Raw genomic sequence first — 21,768 nt, 5'->3', positions numbered from 1 at the left:
CTTTGGTTTGCATAAAGAATTTAGGTCTTGTTAGCTCTGATGAGGCAGGTTGGCTGTTGAAACATTGCACATTTTACATTACATTACATTATTACATTGCATTTAGCTGACGCTTTTATCCAAAGCGACTTACAATAAGTACATTCGACCAGGAAGACACAACCTTGAGGAAAACAGAATCATATAAGAACATCAGGTTTCATAGAGCCAATCGTTTCAAGTGCTGCTCAACTGGCTATAGATAAGCCAGTCCTTTATTAGTATATAAGTGCTCTGTTAGCAGTTCTTTGTTAGTCATTCTATCGCTCGAAGTGGAGTCGAAAGAGATGAGTTTTCAGTCTGCGCCGGAAGGTGTGTAAGCTTTCTGCGGTCCTGATTTCAATGGGGAGCTCATTCCACCATTTTGGAGCCAGGATAGCAAACCCACGTGTTTTTGCTGATGGGAACTTGGGTCCCCCTCGCAGCGAGGGTGCAGCGAGTCGTTTGGTTGATGCAGAGCGTAGTGCACGTGCTGGGGTGTACGGTTTAACCATGTCCTGGATGTAGGAAGGGCCAGATCCATTCGCAGCATGGTACGCAAGTACCAGTGTCTTGAAGTGGATTCTAGCAGTTACCGGAAGCCAGTGGAGGGAGCGGAGGAGCGGCGTGGTGTGGGAAAATTTTGGAAGGTTGAAGACCAGACGAGCCGCTGCATTCTGGATGAGCTGCAGAGGTCGGATGGCACATGCAGGTAGACCAGCCAGGAGGGAGTTGCAGTAGTCTAGGCGTGAGGTGACGAGAGCCTGGACCAGAACCTGCGTCGATTTCTGGGTCAGCTGTGGGCGTATCTTCCACAATACAATACACAATACACAATACAATACACAATTTATCAAAACGGAGGTATTCAAACATGAATTAATGTAAGGCAAGGCAAGTTTATTTATATAGCACCTTTCAGCACCAGGCAATTCAAGGTGCTTTACAAAAATGAAAGACATTCAGACAAAGGCATTTCAAAACAGTAAAAGATAATAAAAGAAACATTAAAAGAAAAACAAAAAATATAAGACATTAAGAAAATGGCATTTAAAATCAGTCATTAAAAAGAAAAGCTAATAAAATAAACATTAAAAGATAAAAGTTACAGTGCAGTCTAAGATATGAATAGTTCAATTATTTCGGTTCTTGATTTTTAATTTATTCACAGAACCTTCCTTTGGAAATCCGAACATTTCCGTCCCGATTGTTAATTTAGACTGATTGTTTTCACTATGTTATGCTCGCATGACAACGACAATCGGACCCTCAGGAGGGTGTACTAGCCCCCTACTCTGCTTTGCGTTCCATAACAAAGTCTTTAAGTGTTACCTGAACACCCCGTGTTACCAAAACACTATTTTTCACCCGTCGGTGCTGTGATACTTGTTCCTCAGTACAACTCACCTAAAAACTGATCGTAAACCCTGGCTACGATGGATATCCCAAATATCCTACTTTCGAGCAGTCCCTCTCATAAATGTCATGGAGAAATTAATTTAAATTTAAAACATTAAAAGAAAAAATACATGGATAAAAGTTACAGTGCAGTCTAAGATATGAATAGTTCAATTAAAAGCAGCGACAAAAAGAAAAGTCTTCAGCCTGGATTTAAAAGTAGTCAGAGTTGCAGCGGACCTGCAGGTTTCTGGGAATTTGTTCCAGATATTTGGATATAATGTAGGTAGGCTAAGTGTTAGCACAGCTAAGTGTTGATCTGTCGGGTTGGAAAACTCATCTTTCCACTTTTCTTTCATTTGTTCAATGTTATGTGGAAGTCTTTTTTCTAGGGCGCATAAAACGAAAGTTTTTTTTGTGAGTGAGGGGTTAGCTCAGTTACTGAATAATTACAGTATAACCGCACTCAGCTGAATACGTTCAGGCAGTTAATCTTCTTTCGATTTGGCATATTTAATTTTCTTTGCCAAAGAGATGGCATCCAGATGGAGGTTGCGGTTGAGAATGACGGAGCCGCAGGTGAGAGCTCCAGCAAGAGCACCAGCAAAGCCACACAGAAACACATCCTGACCTGCAACACAAAATGTAAATACCTCATTAGGATGATACTGTAAAGTGTTGTGAGGAATTACAGGTGACCTCTGATGATACTGTGCTGCACGGATGGGCTCACCTGTCAGATAGAGGTTCTTCAGAGGAGTTTGAGGTCGCACTGTAGCGTTGAGTTCAGGGCTGAATCGGGCGATGCCGTGATCCGCTCCGTAGATTTCACCCTTGGGGGCTCCGATGTAGTGTGTGTTTGTAATGGGAGTGCCAGCATCGATGTACTCAATCTATACCAAAAGAAAACAGGCATATGAATTTCCTAGTTTCAGACAATGGTGGTGTTATAATTAGGAAAAATAATGCTTTCAAGTAAAATACTTAATGCAGACAAATTGTAGAAGTGCATACTGTACCAAAGAGAGTGACAGCCTACAGAGAATACCGTTTGCAATAAATCTCCATAATATATAAAAGGGACAGATTCATAAAAAATACCTTGTCTCTGGTTATCTTGGGGAAGATATCCATCAGCACCTCCAGAATCGAGTCAATGAATATCTGTTTCAGCTCTTTGTATTCAGGCGCTCTGTTGTTCACTTTGTCATCCTTCCACTCCTCAAACCACTCGTACTTTGCAAAACTGACCAGACTCAAGGTGGACTTCCCTAATGTGATGAAAGAAATGAGAGAATATTTGACTATACCAGAGAATTGTAAAGCATTGGAAATTAATAAATAGTGTGTCAATACGTTCGCAATAATCAAAAATGTTACAAATCTTATCGCTCTTTTAACTAAATGGATTAGTGTTGGTTTTAATGACACTATGAGACAACAAGTTCTGAGTTCTGATTACAAATATATTTTGTTTTATACATCAATCGTTCTGAATCTTGCATTAACATAGTTTCACTGTAAAAACGGAAACACTGACACATTGCATCACGTCACAGCCTCTGTACCTGGTGATCTTTCCTCCCAGGTTGAATCTTTAGCCGATGGAGAGGCAACAAACAGAAGTGGTACACTTTTAGCTGACTCTTCCCTCTTTCCATTCAAATATGTCTCCGTCCTGTAAAGGAAATGATGTAGTTCTGGTGAATTCACACAGATACAAAATAGCTGAAGTAGACTTATTCCGTTCTTACTTTAAATATCTAAATGAAGATATCTTCTAATAGTAAAGAAAGTACAAGTATTTACAGTGACTTAAATCTCCATGTGTAGTATATCTTCATGTTTTCTTTCAGTTTGCAGCAGCAGATAGCTGGAATACCGTTCAAAAAACATTAAAAATTAAAACCTTTGTCTCCCCCCGCACCTTCAATGTCACTATTATTGACACCCTGGTACACACATGTAGCTGCTTTTCCTGATGCTGATTTTAATGACTGATTGAACCACAGCAATATTGTTTTAGAGTTTTTATATGTTCAACTGCTATGCCTGTCATCTTTGCTCTATGTGTTTGTGTTGTCTCCTGGGTTCTGTAGTGCCCGGAGTGTGTCTTTTTATTTCCTCCCAAACCCCATCCCCTCAGGAAGCCTTTGCCTCCTGTCAGGTCATCATTGTAAATAAGAATGTGTTCTTAATTGATTTTCCTGGATAAATAAAGGTTCTACTACTACTACTACTACTACTACTACTACTACTACTACTACTACTACTACTACTACTACTACAGTGTTTTACATCAGATCAAAGCCCATGTGAAGTTTTAGAAAAAAGAAATTAGGGATTTTGAGATGTAGTTTGTGTTAAAGTTGCCATGACTTCAAAAACTAAATAAAATACTGTCCTTATAAACTAAATAAAATAGAAGATTTTAAGTTGCCGGGTCTGTGTTTGGCTATTCCTCAAAATTATTATCATGAAAATCAAAAGATAAAAGAAGCAAGTCAACATACAGTTCATCAAAATTGTTCTCGGTAAAGATCCAGTAGTTGTCTGCCTTGAGGCCCAGATCCTCCTTAGTTCCTTCAAGACCCAGAAAAATACTCAGGCCTCCTTCACCGTTCTTCATCATGCCCAGCTGCTGTTGGATGGCTGGATGAAAGGATCAGATTAGATTCAACTTTATTGACATTGCACAATAATGCAGTTTGCATCTAATCATGAAGTTCACAGAGTAGATATGCTACAGGTGAGGTTACAGTACATAAACGTGTGTGGGTTACAGTATACTGTAGAAAGAAAAGGTGCTGGCAGGTTATATTTACAGATAAGGAGCAGGGTTTTAAAGCATAGGAGATCCACATCATACAGTACAATCAACAGCTCAGAGATAAGTAACATCAAAATGTTATCTATATGTGGGAAGGATTGTTTCCATACAATTTTGAGCCAGTAGGGAACTGCTTATTTTTTACAGATGGGAGAAAAACGCCATTGCAGGGATGGGAAAACAATTTATTTGATGTGATTTTTGCTGTCCGATATTATGGAATACGCTCCAGGAGCATTGCCGAGACAGTAATAGGTCCAATAGTGCAATAAATGTACTATATGAATGTAATAAGGAATTCTCCTACTTTTATACAACTTCAAAATCAGTGGTGTAGGCTATGCTAACCATACATTTTTGTATTTGCTATATGTAAACTAGCTGGACTAGCTTATTTTAAATGATAAAATACACAATTTGAATAACATAAGCAATTAATTTAATTTAATGTAATAACTTGATGGCTAATTAACACATTCCACAACAGCATACAGATGGTCTGAAATCTGCTACAAAATTAAACAAATCTCACCGTACTTACATGCACAGAGCTAGGTGGAAACAAGCCACGAGTTATTGAGTAAGGGGAGAAAAACTGAAACATACTTTTTGGAGCTCACAGTGAAATTATTGCTCAACTTATCCATCATGGAAACAAACTCCAGTCTTTCGTAACATGTGCTGCTATTCTCGATTGCATCTCATGTGAATTGAGTCATTTGGGATTTTTGGCAGACCAAAAAAAGAAAGTATATATTGATGTTGTCACCTTGGCATTTTCTAGACTAAAGGATTAACTGATAATAAAACACTCATCATTAATGAATAAATGTTAAGTAGAAACTGAAAATAATCATTAGTTGAAGCATGTATTCTCTACCTGGCATGGCCTGGAGCTCTTTGGGCAGCAGCTTCTCGTAGGTGTTGAAGATGCCAGCATTAGAGATGACCATGGGGGCGTGGATATGTATTTCCTCCTGGCCTTTCATGACGCTCACACCTAAAAGCATGAAAACAAACTGCAGTGAATCTCTGATCAGCTGGAGCTGCGTGCTGGGATTTTGTATTGAAACACTGAGGAAATCACACCCACCATAAGCCTCCTTGGCGTCATTGAACAGGATGCGGTTGACTGGAGCTCGGACTAGAACCGCACCACCAGCCTTCTCAATGATGGGGATCATGTGGTAGGCAATTTCACTGGCTCCGCCTTTTGGGTACCAGGCACCGTTCAGGTAGTGAGTGACCAGCAGGCTGTGCATAGAGAAACTGGTATCTTTTGGCATATTACCTGCAGGTCAGAGAAATAAACAAAGGCCATAAGCAGAATACTAAAGAATACATCCATTAAGCCATTAGGACTGTGGCGTGGCCTACCATAGGTGCCATAGATGTAGGTGAAGACGGCCCTGAGATCCTCATTCTCTGTCAGTTCATTGACTACTTCTGTCAGGCTGCGGGAGGCCATTTTGAAGAAGTAAGACAGACGTTTGGCCAGACCGGTGTAGACCAGGAACTTTGCCAGGAAGGCGGGGCAGATCTTCAACATGGCGAGGAGCCAAATTCCCCGCCCAACTTTCTGAAGACAGAACACACAAGACACACAGATGAGAGCTGGACTGACACACACTTACACGCGAGTGCAATCATAATAGTCTGTTTCTGTACGATTGATTGATTGAATTAATGGTTATTCAGACAAACACTAAAGTGTCCGAAGGAAAACATGTTCGATTAAAAAGTTCGAAAAAAAGCACAAGACATTTAACAAAAAAAAAAAAAATCAAACCAATCAGACAAGAAGTTAAGAAAATACAATTTATATATTATATATATATATTATACATGTATTTTGTTGTGTGAAAATTGTTAGAATGGACCTTTTAGTCTGACCAAAACGCATCACAAAGTTGGTTATTGTGTAGTGTCCAAAAACGTGGGAGGTCACAGTGACCTTTACATTTGTGCCAAAGATTTTAAAGAATTTCTATTACAAACCCGAAAACATTTTCCAGGCTATGGCTGTTGCTAGCGGCCAAGCATAAGAAGAAGTAAAAAGTTGTACAAAATTGACAGATAAGATAAAGAAAAGAAAATGACAAGCCTTTTTCATCGGTCTGGCAAAGCAAAACACTGTTGCAACTCAGTCTGCAATATCTCAGAGTTACTCTGACCTTTGATTTACTAACCCTTGAGCCCCTGAAAAATATCAGTGATGACACCAATATAAAACTTGATAATGAAGCCTCTGTGTTAAAGTACAGTTTATAATCACAAGTTCACTGGGGGAAAAGGCATTGAAATGGCTAGAATATCACTGAAAGATATTTGACTCTAAATGTCTATCTGGAACAAGTTGTTGTATTGCATCTGCATGTAGTCAATATTCTGCACGATTACTTTAAACCACCCAATGACAAACTGTAAAGCAAAACAAACCTTGCACAGTTTGATGTAATCGTCGATGGCCTTCTCCTCTCCAGGGAAGCACTTTTTCAGCTCCTCTGGGAAGCGGGTCCTGCCACTGTAGATAGGATACCGGCGGCGGTTCTCTGGAGGTCCCAGCACGACCTGATCATAAGGGTTGTCCAGAGGCTCCCACTGCAGCTGTCCATCAGTCATGTTGTCCAGCATGCAGCGGAACGGCTTGTGTTCCTGCAGGTCCCCGATGTAGTGGATTCCTGTGGGAGGAAGAGCAGAGAACAATGCAAGTTAATATTTTAGTTTTGCAATATTCAGAAAATGATCCCCTCATCTTATAAATGCGCACAACTATCCATTTTTTTTAAGGTGTGAGATTTTAATGAGAAGAAAAGCCATTGTTCTCACCAACATCAAACTCAAAGCCCTTCTCAGTGAACGTGTGGCAGCATCCTCCAGACCGGTCATGCTGCTCCAGCACCAGGACCTTCTTTCCAACTTTGGCCATCAGCACTGCAAGCCCAAGCCCACCGATCCCACTGCCGATGATGACCGCATCCAGGTTTTCAGGTACTTTACTGGCCAAAAATCCTAAAGAAGTTGCACAAATGGTAAAATAACAAAAGGATCTGAGGACAGGGTTCATACACTTGTTCACCAATGATTTTCAATGACTTTTCCATAACTTCTCAATGACCTTTACCTCATTTTCCATGACCAAACAAAAATTACCACTGAAAATGGTTTATTTAAACATGTAACAGGAAAATAAGGTCTGCATATGAAACATGTTGTGCCTATCTAAAACAAATCCAATAGTAGGCTTACTAGCTTCTACACGCTAAAGCAACTGTAGTCAGGGATGCAAACTCATCAGGTATGAAAAAGGTGACAAGGACCACGGAATATCGGCTTTAAAATAAGGAATAACAGATGATGTTAGCCGTCAGAACAACTAAAGCAGCAGGTAATAACAGAAACGCCAAAGAGTCACATCTAATAGAAATATATAAAAGCATTTATTTTAATTGTGTAGCAGTCAGTTTATAATTCTGGCAGCACTGTTTGAAAATGTATTTTCATGCCTCTGTGCAAGGCTTAGTCTTTCTATCTGTATAGCCACTGGTGTAACTAAGTTCATAAACTCAACAAGTACTATACGGGGGTACAGTTCTGAGATACTTGTACTTTATTAAGTATTTCAATGTTTTGCTACTTTGTACTTCGACTCCACTACAGTTCAGAGATACATGGTGTACTTCTACTCACTACAGTTCAGAGGTACATAGTGTACTTCGACTCCACTACAGTTCAGAGGTACATGGTGTACTTCTACTCACTACAGTTCAGAGGTACATGGTGTACTTCTACTCACTACAGTTCAGAGATACATGGTGTACTTCGACTCCACTACAGTTCAGAGGTACATGGTGTACTTCTACTCACTACAGTTCAGAGGTACATGGTGTACTTCTACACCACTACAGTTCAGAGGTACATGGTGTACTTCTACACCACTACAGTTCAGAGGTACATGGTGTACTTCTACTCACTACAGTTCAGAGGTACATGGTGTACTTCTACTCACTACAGTTCAGAGGTACATGGTGTACTTCGACTCCACTACAGTTCAGAGGTACATGGTGTACTTCGACTCCACCACAGTTCAGAGGTACATGGTGTACTTCGACTCCACTACAGTTCAGAGGTACATGGTGTACTTCTCCTCCACTACATGTATTTAATACCTTTAGTTACTTCACAGATGTGGATGAATGATGTGAAATATAATCAAGTGTTAAATCAGACTGTAGTTCCACCTGGAGTAAATCCACAAGCTACCCTGCAGTATACAAAGTCATTCAGACTAGCTGCACCTTCACCCGCTTTGAGAACACTTTCATGATCAATCATTATAAAACATATCATATATATTATTCTGAAATGGACCAATCTGCACAACGACTACTATTTTGATAAGAATACTTTTCTACTTTTACTTGAGGAACATTTTGAATGCAGGACTTTTACTGAAACAGAGTATTCCTACACTCTGGTACTTTTAATCAAGTACAAGATCTGAGTACTTCTACTTTTACTCAAGTACAAGATCTGAGTAGCCTACTTCTACTAAAGTACACGATCTGAGTACTTCTACTTTTAATCAAGTACAAGATCTATACTTATACCACCTCTGTTTATAGCCTATGAAAAAAACTATTAGAAAACGAAGGCTAAAGCTAACGTTAGCAGATAGTGACAATGTATGCCTAGCTCAACGATTCCTTAAATGATATTGCGACAGAAAAACTTTCCAGTTCACATCACGCTCTGCCGCTCTGCTCTGAACACCTGAACCGCACATTCTAACAGCTGTTCACCAGCGGTGCCAGGCAGGAAGACTCGAGCACACAGCTCGCACTCCATATATTACAAAATAACACCATGCGCGTCATGATGGCACATAATAGCTCGCGACCGAAGATTATTTCAGCGATTAGATTAAATGGAAATTATATTTGACGCAACTTTAGTTACATTTCCATGACTTTTCCAAAACTTTGGGAAAAATATTGTTTTCCATAACTTTTCCGGGGCCTGGAATTTGCATTTTCAATTTCCATGACTTTTCCAGGTTTTCAATGACCGTACGAACCCTGTGAGGAACTTCAGAGGAGAACGGCACGGCACGGTTTCACTGCGAGGCTCCACTAGCACCCCCCCCGCGGAAAAAGTTAGCAGCAAATTGTTGCCAATGCTAAATTGAGTAAACTGAATTTCATCGTATACAATACTGAATGACAACTGATTGTGTCAAGTCTATAGTAAAATTCCCACTAAGCATGTTGCCATAAATGTTCATTCCTGCACAACCACATGCTCTATTCTCAGTAACATTGCCCTGCAGAGTCGAGGACAGAAACACAGAAAACATATTACTTTAAACAGTTTATAGAAGAACTTCACGTCAGTTTACAAACGTTATGAACATACTGTAAAACGACTTTGGCAGTGTTGTAGCCTACTCACCCTGCTTCAGCACTTTATTCTTCTCTTTCCTGTCGTGAACCATCTTTTTCACCGGTTCACGAGTGTCCTTCTCAAAGGGGTTAGGCCCGGAGCTGCCGAAGACATATTTTAATACAAATATGACTAAAGCTACACAAATAATCACAACACTAAGCAACATTGTGCCGGTTGGTGAAACACTGTCCAGCGGGCGTTCAGTTCCGTGTTCACGGGTGTAAATCAGGGTTGCGTTCCGATAATCCAAAAATCAGCTCCTAAATTCTAACCGTATCTCCTATTCCTTGACCTCTGAGTGAAACGTCACGGGGTTAAGGGATAGTGGATAGGAGAATTCAAAAGGACTTAGGAGAAGAGACTGCGGTACTTTAAAGAATCCGAATGCACTTTCACTATCCGACGTGTTTATGATGCGCCAGAGGACGTCATAAATGTGCGTCTGCTGCCGTGGGGGAACTATGGAAACTACAGTTTTCTATACAACCGACTACATGGATGTTTAATAAGAACGAGGGACTACTGTAAACTCATCTAGAGACTCTGCACCGTGCTCTGATGCTGTTGCTTTATGCTTTATGAACGTGGACAACAGAGAAACATATTCTTCATGACCAAAGTTGTAATTGAAATAAAAAAGGAAAGTGAAACTTATGCTCGTCACCCTCTCCCTCCGGTCCACATTAATACACATGATCCCAATACGTATGCTTGTATGAAAATATCTTAAAATAAATACAAATGTATTTATTATAAACGTTAGTCCTTAACATCCATCACTGTGTATATCACCATTCAAACATCTTTTAAAAATTGAACAAACCCCACACAGCTCAGTGAAATGTTGACTTTATTTAATAATTTCAGTAAAAACTAATGTTCATATTTCTCTTTTTGATTATAATACTGATGAACGTTCAAAACAAAGCACTTTGGCAAGTTACCACGTTTTAAAATGCTTAATAAGCAACGTAACTTTCATGATTTCATGATATAACTTCTCCGTCATAATCGTTTGTTTCCGTGAACGGCCGATTGTTGTGTGACGCCAAATGCTGCGGCTGCAAGGCATTGTGGGGCAGCATTTTCTCCTCTCCTTTTCGGTAAGGGAGGTCCAGTGGTTCCTAAGCTAAAGGAGGTTATAAAGGAAGTTTGAAACCTCCTTTCCTTTCATTTAGAGCACTTATCATGGCTGCCAGTGACGTACTTCCGGGTCATTTCACTCCGTTAGGAAGGTTCCTAAACTAAATGGACTATTGGAACGCAACCCCGGTGTAAATACGGCCTGCTTGAGTGACAGGACATGCGGCATGATTCTGGACAATGAGAGCCTTTCTTTGGGACACGTCAGGCAGATTCAACCAATCAACGTGCAGTACTGTGTGAGAGCACTCCTCGTTTTAAAGGAAAAGCGAGACGACCTGTGTGCCTCAACTGTGTTACATAATTCGAAACAAAGAGGTTGCTTGACCCCAGAGTAACTTGTGCAAAGACATGAACTTATATATATAAAAAAACTATAAAAATAGATAGCACTACTAATTATCTTCCTTAATATATTTAATGCCGTGTACCTATTTCATCTTTACAATTCACGTTTTTTTGTGTTTTATTTGTTAATGGGTTTTTTTCATATACATTTGTTGAGTTACATTTTTATTTTATTTCTACAATTTCATAAAATCGCAGAAACCAATTAATATTTCTCGTTTAAAGTGCTGTAAAGATAGTATTATATAATAGTATAAATAGGAATAGGCCTACTGTAAATACAGCACAGGAAACCAGAAATACGTATTTGAGGTTTTTTACCCATTGAGTCATGAATCTGATTAAGAATACCCCATGTTGCACACATGTTAAACACCTTGTAAAATGTATGATTAAATAAAAAATTAAGGTTATCAGTTGAATCAAAAGTAAAGAACTAAATATTACTTGCTCATTGTTGGCCACGGTCAGTGATTTTACAAAAAAGAAAAAACATCGTAGCCCCACATTCACTTAAAGCTAGAAAAAGGAACTTGAGGTAGGCTAGTCTTTTTTCCAATGCCTTAACGTAACTTGACAATAGTTTAGTTTGATGTGTAAACTTGTAAACTGAACTTTGACGAAAAAGCGACTTTAAGCAATTTCTTGATTTTATTTTTTTGCTCAAAAAAAGAAATCTGCATCTTCACATTCTTTTTTTTCTGCATCATTACACCACAAGACCCATTATTTGTTTACATATTTGTCCAAGTTCGACCAACATTTTACATAAGAAACACTTTGAAGCGGGGCATTACCCCAGCAATCATCATCAACCACTCTGCACAATGTCCTGGAGTCCAGACGGCCTTTCACAGGATCAGTTTCAACATGCACTCTGAATCCTCACAGGTGGCAATTTATGAGAAACACACCTTTTCATTTGATTTGATGTCATCTGCATGATTAGTGTAGAGCTCCAGATGCTGTTTTGAGGTGAAATGCTACTTGCAGTGCTCATAGTTCATATTGTGTCCATTTTATTTTTCTTTCACTGAATTAAGCTCACAGGAGCATAATATTAGTGACTTTGTCATCAATGACACAAAATTAAACCAACATTATTTCCCTATGCAGTCAACACATACAGTTAGTGCTTTGTGTATTAAAACTTGTTGCCACATCTTTCAGTTTTCTTGTGGGTACATTGTATTTTGTTATATTAATATTTATAAGACTTGGTACGATTTCCTCAGGCAAATTACAGAATGAGCTCAAAGTCCTCCAAAACACTGAAGCACTATCCATTTTGACCTAAGCTCTGTATGACCTTTGCAAGTATCCTTACAAATCTGAACCCTATTGATAAATGTGTAACCCCCATCTCAGAATCACATCAACCTCTCATCTCCTTCAGACTGAGGTGGTCCACTGTTATCAAGCTGTGTGTCAGGCCTTGTGTTAGTGCAGTAAGCTGGGGAGCAGGGTCAATTTATTTAAACAGATGATAAAAGCTCCTGAAGGCATACACATCTTCTCCATGACGATTGGTAAGACAAAAGGTTTGATAAGAAAAATCCAAAAAGACACGTGTCAAGCATGACAAGAGAAATCTTAAAAGAAGCCAGCACCTGGTTTCCACTTTTGGTATTTATTACCTCACCCTTTTTCTCTTTAAAATATTTTTTGATCATTTTGATTTTTCTTTATCTCTAAAACTTAAGAATGACAGATTTGTTTTAATTGCAAAAAGCACTTCCATCATTAAGGAATAAAACAAAACAAGTATGTTCTAGTCTGCATGTGTTAGGGCATAATCTGCAGTAAAGTTTGGTATTATTTACCTGTATTACATTTTGTAGGTATGCCATACACCATGCAAACTGTTCCTGTATATTTGGTACAAGACAGCTATCAGATGAAATACAGTTGTTTGGGATGGTAACAATGGCTTAAGGTCTATGTGATCGAGGGAGGAGGAAGAGCAGTAAACTCTCCCAGCCTTCGTGCCTGGCAGCGGTAGTGCAGGTCATAGTTCAAAAGGTCAAAAAGTAAAAATGGGCGGTGGGGTTTCCTTTCCTGAAGCAGGAAGTCATCAGTCCATCCGTCAGGTGGTGAGTGCGATGGTGCTGTCTCCTGGCCTGTTGGTGACACTTGTGTATGGCATAAAGGGACCTCACTGCAGTACCAACCCAACCTGAGAAAAAAACAGTTGAAGATTGAAGATCCCAGCACTGAAAATTATTTAAACGTTTTTTAACGAACAGGTAAGAAACTTGTGAGACTTGTGTGTATTAAATTGAAAAATGCACAAAAAAAATAAATGTGTTCACATGGGACATGTACCTTTTCTGAGCCCATGCTGGGACACTTCCAATTGTACAGATAATACTGTAGATTTCCATCACCGATGCCGAACTTAAGCTTCTCCAAGAAAGTCTTGTTTTCCATTAGATCCAGTGCATTGAAGACGTCAAACCCTTTCTGTATAATGAGATGAGAAGCAATATAAACACAAAAGTTTGCTGAGAATAAACATTTCAGAAAACAGACACATTGGTTAGAGAGGAACACACCGATTTGGCTAGGATGAGGGCGTCAGACATCAGGTCGAGCATGGGGGTGGTGGTGTGCACGTTGTAGAAGGAGTATGCTGCCTTTAGACTGCGGTGCACAGGGTGGTTCATAATGGTAGAGGGCAGTGTGTAGAAACTTAGGAAATCCGTTACTTTGCCATCATTCTGTGAAGGGAACAATATTCTTTTTAATAACGTTTCTCAGTGTAAAAACTAAATTATGTTTTTTTAAAGAATAATTCACCCACAAAATGACCATTTGTAAATGTTAAAAGCAAAACATCCATATATAAAACACACATGACTCGTGCCGTATAACCAGGCATGCTCGCAAATTCCGAAAAATGATTTATTTTCTAATACCTTTACAACACATTACATAAACAGTTGCAGGTCTGCATTGGCGCCAGTTAAAGGATTAAGCGAAAATGCACGCGTTGTTAATCCAGACCATTTGCATGAATTCTTAAGACTTTATTTAAATTTGGAATTTTCTTTTTACCTCCACCAGGTAAGTGTCGATAATATTCTCCCTGGGAAGTAGCCAGTGTTCCACCTCTTCTGGTGTCATGGCAGGCACCAGGTTGAACTGGTTCAAGTACCCACGGAGGAGGCGATGCACCAATGGCACATCCTTCTTGGTCATCACCCGCAGACCTGGAGTCTTAGGAACCTGAAGGAGAGAAGACAAGGGAGTCTCAGAATGAAGGCGTGGCAAGGCAATGTGGTGTATTTGTGTTTCGCAAATATGCGTGTTTTTTCACAAACCTCCGGCAGACGGTACAACTTCATGGTGCGCTGCATGGTCATGTTCCTGCTCAAGTGGGAGAACTTCACCTCGATTAGTTTGCGTGGGTTCAAAGAGCGATGCCAGTACCTGTGAGAAGAGAAGATTTGTGAGTACTCAGGCCCAGCAAAAGCAGATTTAGAAGAGTATGGGGGTTTTCTGTCAGGCCCACCTGCATGTGCCCACAGGTTTGGGCAGGACCACTCCAGCAGTGTAAACAGCCTGAAAGATTCCCTGCAGGTTGACCCGTCTGGTGATCTCTCTGATCAGAACTGGAGCGACTCGTTTGGAGCGAAGCTTCTTGTGGACGCAGAGGAAATTTATCTCAACCATTTTCTTCTCACTAAGGATCAAGGAAAATAGTTCATTATGTGGGCAACACATTAAAACAAAAAAAATGACAGTACATTTATAAAAGGGGCATTGATTTGATATAATTAAATACTTTTTATATTAGAATTAGATAAGACAGAATATAACAAAAGCTTCTAAATATACAAGTGCAAAACAACTAACCACAATTCTGAAAATACGATTCAAATAACAGCCAAGACAGTTTGACAAACTGAAAAGTATAGGCTTTATAACAGTTGAAAGGGCAGAATAGTTCAGTGGCGTGCATTCGATTGCACACATTTACCTAATAAACTGGTCATTAAGTGTATGTATTTTGGAGTAAGAACAGAAGATTTCCTGAGATCAATGCATTTAATTCAATCCACTTACATGTCATAGATAGAGATGTTAGCAGGAATGGCACTGATGAAGCCTACCAGCTTCTGGTTAGAGTTAACCCTGACCCCACAATGCCACTGGGGCAACCAGCCGGGGGGCCGCAGGGCCCTGAGAAAGAGAAAAGTCATTTTCACACACACATTACCGTAATATAATGTAATTCCTAATGTAGACATAATATAGAGCCTTATGCATATATTTATCATAGATGTATTACCATGTGATATATCATATTGGTAAGTCCTTAGCTCTACACATACTTGTAAAGTGTAAATAAGAAGGAAAAACAACTTTTAAGAAAAATACCAGAGCAGGAACTCGGGTGAGTAGTCGAATCGGAACATGTTGTCATCATCTTCAACATAGTTCTCGTTGAGGAGGGTGTAAAGCTCCTTGAGCTGGTTTTACAGAAGGGACAAAAGCAGACATTAAGTTAGACACGGGAGAGTAATGAAGAAAAATCGAGAAACCGATTTGATTAGAATGTTAAATTATTTGAACGATACATAAGGCAAGCAAACCTTTACCATATAATAACCAGTACCAAACTTAACATGAAGTGTGTGTTTATACACTCTCTTACCACGCCGGCATCTCCCAGGTCGAGGGTGTCCCAGCTGAAGCCCTGCGGGAGGCTATAGGACTCCTCACGAATGTGGTCCTTGTCAGGTTCAATGGAGCCATGTGATGTCACGGTCTCTCCTGAATGAAAACAAAACAGATTCTGACATGAAGGTCGGTGACCTATAATACTGTGGTTATGGGTTTTAAGTCCAAGGGCAGAACTGACAGCTGTGACAGATGTCATACCTAGCTTGGGCACCGGCTGCGTGTCCCAGAACTGGTAACTCCTCCGAGTTGCCTCCTCCATGGTTTTGGCAGGACCTTGGCCTACAGAGAACAGTTCAATGGCCTTTTGGATCTCCTGTAGCTTATCAGCTGGCAAGGAATTCACCTGTTTGGAAATTGAACAGTGTTAAAGGGCTAATGTAGCCAAATTAATTATTAATTTCCATTTAATTTGGTGCGATATGTGAGGGCCAAGATAAATAAGATGTATAATGTTTAATCATGTGGATGTAAGCATGCAACTCCGAGTGCTGCATTGTGAGCTATAAGGGTGCAAACGTCTAAATAGCAAAGTCTGTAACGGGAAACTATATCAGGATTTCTGGGTGCTTTAACCGCCCTTGTAGATGAAAAGGAACTCCAAACTTTGGGTAATTACACCTGAAGTTTCAAGATTTGATTTATTTTTTATTTAAAAACACGGTATTTCATAGAATTTAGATATTCATGCCTTGGCAAGGGGGTCCTGGACTGCTTCTGTGGCACCAGATTTCTTCTTCTTTTTCTGCTTCTTTTTCTTCTTCTTAGCCCCAGTGTCGTCACCCAAACCTCTGTCACTGAAGGATAGAAATAGAACATATAAATATCATTATTGAGAGAAAAGCCAGGTCCTTATAAGGTAGAATTGTATTTATATTTTTTTTGTTTGTTGATAAAACCACAAAAAAGGTCAAAGTGACCACATTTGACAACAAAAAGGTCAAATGGAGAACTTTCAATCGTCAATGTGTTCATATTGTGTGCTGAATCCAAATTCTAAAAGCAAGGGATTCAACAAGCCTCTCAGCTTTGTCTCCCCTTCCTATATTTCACATGCAGGCTCATTGGAATATACCGCAACCCATCTTGAGAAGGCTTGAAAACTATCTTCGCAAGTCTTTCTCACAAGCCAATCTGAGCAGACAGGGATTTACAGGAGGGAGGCTTAAAAAGACAGCACATTTTAGCTTGAATGTTAATACCAGAATTTGAAAAACATTTAAAATAAAATAACAAACCTAAGAATCTGCATAATATGTCACGTTTAAGGCGAGACACCCCAGGTGAATAGGGTTACAATGAGGCAATTGTTTTTTGTATTACAAGTTTTCTGAAATAGCATGTTTAAATATGCAAATTAACCATTAAATATGCACATATTTTAACACATTTCAGGAATCGAAATCTGAACTTTGGATAAAGCCAGGTTCAACATTCTTGTTTCATTTTGTAGTCATATTAGTATCTAAGGCTTTTACAGAAGGGATTTTGGATATCTCTTTTTATCACTCCATAAATCAGAAAATACTGTCAACAGCCCTAAAATGTCAATTTTCGCCATGTTTTTAGGTATACAATGTTGTATAATTCAGGCTATGAATGATATATGAACAAACCCTTCTGTAAAAGCCTTGATAATATTGATAGGAATGTAACTGGCAGGTTTGGTGTATGTACGTGCTACTGAAGTTGAAATTTCGAACTCAGAGTAGGAGAAAAAACTCATTTTGAGAAAACGACCTTTAAAGATTGCAGTGAGGCGCTAGCTAAACCCTCCTGTTCTTTGGATGACAGCTTGCACATCGACGCACTCTGTGAAGGTATTTCATGTTCGGGGTCATTTGTTTTTTGTATAACCTTGCTTCGTGCAAGTGACAATTGTTGTCGTCTTCTCTGTGAACGTTTTATTCGCCGTTCTTTTGCCATTTCTATTTCTAGCGGAAAGCTAACCAGGAAGTGTTTTAGCACACCACGTGACGCATCTGAACGAATCACGTTGTCAGAAATTGACACCAGCCAATGAGATTTTGTTTCTTGGTTTAAGACCCCTTTGTGCTTTCACGATTGGTTGCCGATACAAAGGAAATGACCATATTTGGATCCGATGAGATTGTGCAGGAGAGACAGAGCTTTCCAGCGATACCTCTGATGACATGGTGCACACAGCGGTCGCGGTACTTTATGTTACGTTAGAATGCTAACTTTTGGTGAATTTAGGAGAAATATACAGACGCAAATAGACAAACTATAGTAAAATAAACACTTAAATGTGTATTTTGTACGTTTTCCTTCCAAAAGCCTGAAAGAAAAGATGTTATAGAATCAAAATAGCACAAAATCTCAAAATTGACCAGTACTTGAAAAACGATGTTTTTGCCTGCCGTGTCTCGCCTTAAGTGACCCAAGCGTACATGTAGGGCTGCCTCGACTCGTTTTGTTTAGCTAAAAGTACATGAATCTTAGACAATAAAGTCCAAAAGCAAGACAAATATTTTCACTGCTACATATTCCTAACATCCTATTTCAGTAGTTAATCATCTACAATGGTCTTTCAGCAAGAACACACCCTGATCTAATAGCTAAAAACGGTCAAACATATAAAAGGTAGAGAGGTAGAAACATTTGGAATGTGTCCCTCTGCATCACCTGCATCAGTTGTTTCTTTGCTGGTACAGGATGAAGCATTTGACAGTATAAACCCCCTCCCACAGCCTGTGTGACATAAACCCCCACCCAGCTATCCCAACTTCTGCCCTGAGAGAAACCGCATACTTACAGAGGATAATCTCATTAGTGTCCAAGAGAGGAGAGAGGCCGAGCATTGGCCTGTATTTGTAACACCAGCACAGATGGTGAATCACATGACCTCAGGAAGAAGAGTGTATGGTATATGTGCTTGTGTATGTGTACATATGTATGTACAAGAGATCAGTGTGTGACTGACAATGGACAACAAAACATTCAATAGTTTGTTCCACAGGCTTCCGTTTGAACAGAGAAGACCAGCCAACAGCCAGAACAATTCTTTGTTTCTGTGCGTGCTGGGAGTGAGGTATATGCTGCTCAAAAAGAGCAACTGTGAAGCTCACATTAGCTTCAATTCAATTAATAAATAGGGTCATCACTTTACCCTTAAAGCAGTGGTAGGTAGGGTAGGAACATATTTAATTTTGATACACAAAATTGTGTTTTATTCACATTAATTAGCTTTATTGTGAAATATTGGAGGCTTTCAGATTGAAGTCAAACAGCTCACAATTAGGCCATAACCATAGGCCATAACGCATCGTTTTTTGACGAGGTCACAAGCCACAAAGCCTGGGAGCCACTGCATAAGAGCAACACTGTTTTATCATTTGCAGAAAAGGCATTTAACGTAATCAGGACACGCCTTAATATTTGCAAGCTAATTCTTCAGTCCTTTTAGTTTTGTCACACCGCTTGCTAAACAATAACACAAGCCAATGACGATAAACATCATTTGTATTCAAGCATGTTTTCAACAAGAGAGCTAGTGATTTAGGATGTTTAATATTTGTGTGATTCAATTGGTGAATCAAAAGCCATTCTGACTCCCCAGATCAAAAACTCCGAACGGAGGGATTGTACGATCAAGTAGCATGCGTTACATGCAAGTTTTGCTTGTTTTACTTTTGATTATACCACTGTGTGCACCGAGATCCCCTTACAAGACAATAGGACGTTTGACAGCTATATTAGCATGCAAGCTAACTTGCTAATGTCAACTGGGGTTGCCATGCATTGCACCAGTAATAGGCTGCACGCAATCAGTAGGTGGGAATAATACATCCCCCTGTCCACTAAATAAAACTGATTGACCTTTTCTGTAAGTTATACAAGTAAAATATCGTATACTGTTTATAACATTTCTAGCTTTTAGGCGTACTTTGAGTTTGCTACCCCCATACTACGCCTTGCTATGTGAGCGACGCTAAAGCCCGCCCACACGAAGGATAGAACGCACTCTCGACCAATCACAATAGAGAACGGGCAAACAAACGGTGTTTCTAACCAATAGGATACATGCAAATGGACCGGACAACCTCCAATGATGGCTGTCTATGCCGACAGCTCGCCGAGGCTTTTAAGTTTGTTCTTGCTTTGATAAAGTGTTTAGCGACGTGACATATTTCATACCACTTTGCTGCAACGCCTGCCTCCTTACCCATCGTCAGAGTGGTGCTCTTCATTTTCACAGTCGCTACAGTGTCCGTGGTCCTCTACATCTTCTTTCTCCGACATCGGTGCTGTCTCATTCTCATCCGCCATCTTCGACCAGGAAGTGAGGAGGCACCGCGTGCCCTCGACAGCTTTAAAGCTCCTCTGATTCTATTGGCTGAGGGCGCTGATGGAAACGTCTTCACTGTTGTCTTCTAGTGGCTGTTTTTTTATAAGAGCCTGTAAAAAAACACATGCACAGGTTTAGATATCCCCTTTGGAAAACAAGTGTTCACGTTTTATTATCTTAGGGGGAAAAACAAAAACGAAATGAATTCTAAATGAATAAACAGAAGAAGAGAAAATGTGTAATGAGTAATTCATAAAAAAAACAGGTGACGTAAAAAAACATGCCAACTATTTAGCACCCTCAATTTAAACATTTTTTTTTTTTCATGATATAACTTTTATAATATAAAATGTACCCCTTAACCCCTCGTAAATACTGTAAGTCTAGTGTTTGTTTTTGCACTTTTTTGCAATAAAGAGAAGAAAAACATCTAAGAGTTTATAATTAAAGGTCCCATGTCATGGCCATTTCCACTGATCATAATTCCATTGTTGAGGTCTACTAGGATAGATTTATGTGCAATTTTCCAAAATCACTTTGGTTTCTCATACAGCATCTCTGTAAACTACGTGTATTCACTGAATTTCACTCTCTGCCTTTAACGGCTCGTTGTTGCTCCAATAGCTCCAGCCCCCACTCTCCCTGTGAGCACAGTGTGCTCTGATTGGTCGGGACCAGTCGGGACGTTGTGAATCGCGCTAAGCTCCGTGGAGGTGTTGTTTCCTTGTTTAGCGATACACAGCGAAACACAGCCAAACTCATCCTGAGCACACACAAAGTCACAGCCGAAGTAAAAACAATAAGTGTGGCTTGATATTGAGAAAGAAAAAGGTTGATAAATGCTGTGAGAATGGGTCTGCAGAGAGAATTTCGCCGCGATCCCAACTGTCTGTTATCAGCCTGCAGCCAGGGAGGAGAGATCAGCAGAGCTGCCTGCACTGAGTGTGTGTGTCAGGAAGTCCGTGGATTGGTCAATTTGGACCAATCAGCGGGGGCTTAACGTAACGGCTCCGCGGACGTAATGTAACGGCTCCACGGATTGGTCCATTTCGTTACGGGTACGGTTGACACTTGACATCATGCGTACCGGAAGAATCAAATGAACAGTGACGTATCTCCAATGAGGCGTTTTGGGGAGGTATTTTCTGTTTTTGAGTTTTACTCGCTACAGGGTGTACTTTGAGGGTTTTGACTCTGCACACCGTTTACATGCATACAAATCTTCATAACACACAAGGGGACGGGTACTAACCGGAAAAGCATGACATGGGACCTTTAAGACATGCTCCTGGTTTTGAAGCATTTATTTCACAATATTAATTCATTTGTAATTTGTTGGATTTAAAGTATTATTCTTCTCATACACATGCACACCAGCTTGATATGAGCTATGTGATCTGCATTTAGCTAAATGGGAATTGAAAACACGGAGGCATGCGAGGAGAGGATATGTTTGGTGGATAACCTAGACTGATTGCTGTTATAAATAACAACATATTTAGTGATGAACAGGGTATTCAGATCAAAAAAGGCTACTTATACTATATAAGCACAATGTACTTAAGACACACACACACAAACAAACATAGCC

At 39.8% G+C, this 21,768-nt stretch overlaps 2 protein-coding genes across 2 annotated transcripts; both read right to left on the bottom strand.

The window, feature by feature from the left end:
* Positions 1–897: 897 nt before the first annotated feature.
* retsat.2 (retinol saturase, tandem duplicate 2) lies at positions 898–10,059 on the bottom strand. Its single transcript, XM_034089897.2, has 11 exons — positions 9,698–10,059; positions 7,076–7,258; positions 6,686–6,927; positions 5,624–5,825; positions 5,340–5,537; positions 5,127–5,246; positions 3,930–4,068; positions 2,985–3,094; positions 2,518–2,687; positions 2,150–2,309; positions 898–2,047 (listed from the first exon to the last, which is right to left on the bottom strand). The coding sequence occupies exons 1-11, from the start codon at positions 9,855–9,857 to the stop codon at positions 1,905–1,907; spliced, it is 1,827 nt and encodes a 608-aa protein (XP_033945788.1). The 5' UTR covers positions 9,858–10,059; the 3' UTR covers positions 898–1,904.
* Positions 10,060–11,814: 1,755 nt separating this feature from the next.
* Positions 11,815–20,190, bottom strand: LOC117451165 (glycylpeptide N-tetradecanoyltransferase 1-like). The gene is made up of 12 exons (XM_034089321.2): positions 20,055–20,190; positions 16,560–16,665; positions 16,070–16,214; positions 15,843–15,961; positions 15,566–15,657; positions 15,251–15,367; positions 14,697–14,867; positions 14,506–14,614; positions 14,240–14,410; positions 13,738–13,902; positions 13,508–13,645; positions 11,815–13,358 (listed from the first exon to the last, which is right to left on the bottom strand). Exons 1-12 carry the CDS (start codon positions 20,156–20,158, stop codon positions 13,338–13,340), a joined length of 1,458 nt encoding a protein of 485 aa, XP_033945212.1. The 5' UTR covers positions 20,159–20,190; the 3' UTR covers positions 11,815–13,337.
* Between the last annotated feature and the right edge of the window lie 1,578 nt (positions 20,191–21,768).

Source organism: Pseudochaenichthys georgianus, chromosome 8 (genome assembly GCF_902827115.2).
Source record: "Pseudochaenichthys georgianus chromosome 8, fPseGeo1.2, whole genome shotgun sequence".
Classification (NCBI taxonomy): Eukaryota; Metazoa; Chordata; class Actinopteri; order Perciformes; family Channichthyidae; genus Pseudochaenichthys; species Pseudochaenichthys georgianus.
Note: the sequence above shows the minus strand (reverse complement) of the source record. Positions and strands in the feature narration are given on the sequence as shown.

What these genes read in the sequence shown, in the direction of transcription:
- retsat.2 (XM_034089897.2), bottom strand. Translation starts at nt 9,857, where the DNA reads ATGTTGCTTAGTGTTGTGATTATTTGTGTAGCTTTAGTCATATTTGTA. An exon ending in ATTACATCAAACTGTGCAAG is followed by an intron (nt 5,826 to 6,685) that starts GTTTGTTTTGCT and finishes TTCTGTCTTCAG; the next exon opens with AAAGTTGGGCGGGGAATTTG. An exon ending in GAAGAACCTCTATCTGACAG is followed by an intron (nt 2,048 to 2,149) that starts GTGAGCCCATCC and finishes TTTGTGTTGCAG; the next exon opens with GTCAGGATGTGTTTCTGTGT.
- LOC117451165 (XM_034089321.2), bottom strand. Translation starts at nt 20,158, where the DNA reads ATGGCGGATGAGAATGAGACAGCACCGATGTCGGAGAAAGAAGATGTA. An exon ending in TCCAGGACCCCCTTGCCAAG is followed by an intron (nt 16,215 to 16,559) that starts GCATGAATATCT and finishes ATTTCCAAACAG; the next exon opens with GTGAATTCCTTGCCAGCTGA. An exon ending in ACCTGGGAGATGCCGGCGTG is followed by an intron (nt 15,658 to 15,842) that starts GTAAGAGAGTGT and finishes CTGTAAAACCAG; the next exon opens with CTCAAGGAGCTTTACACCCT.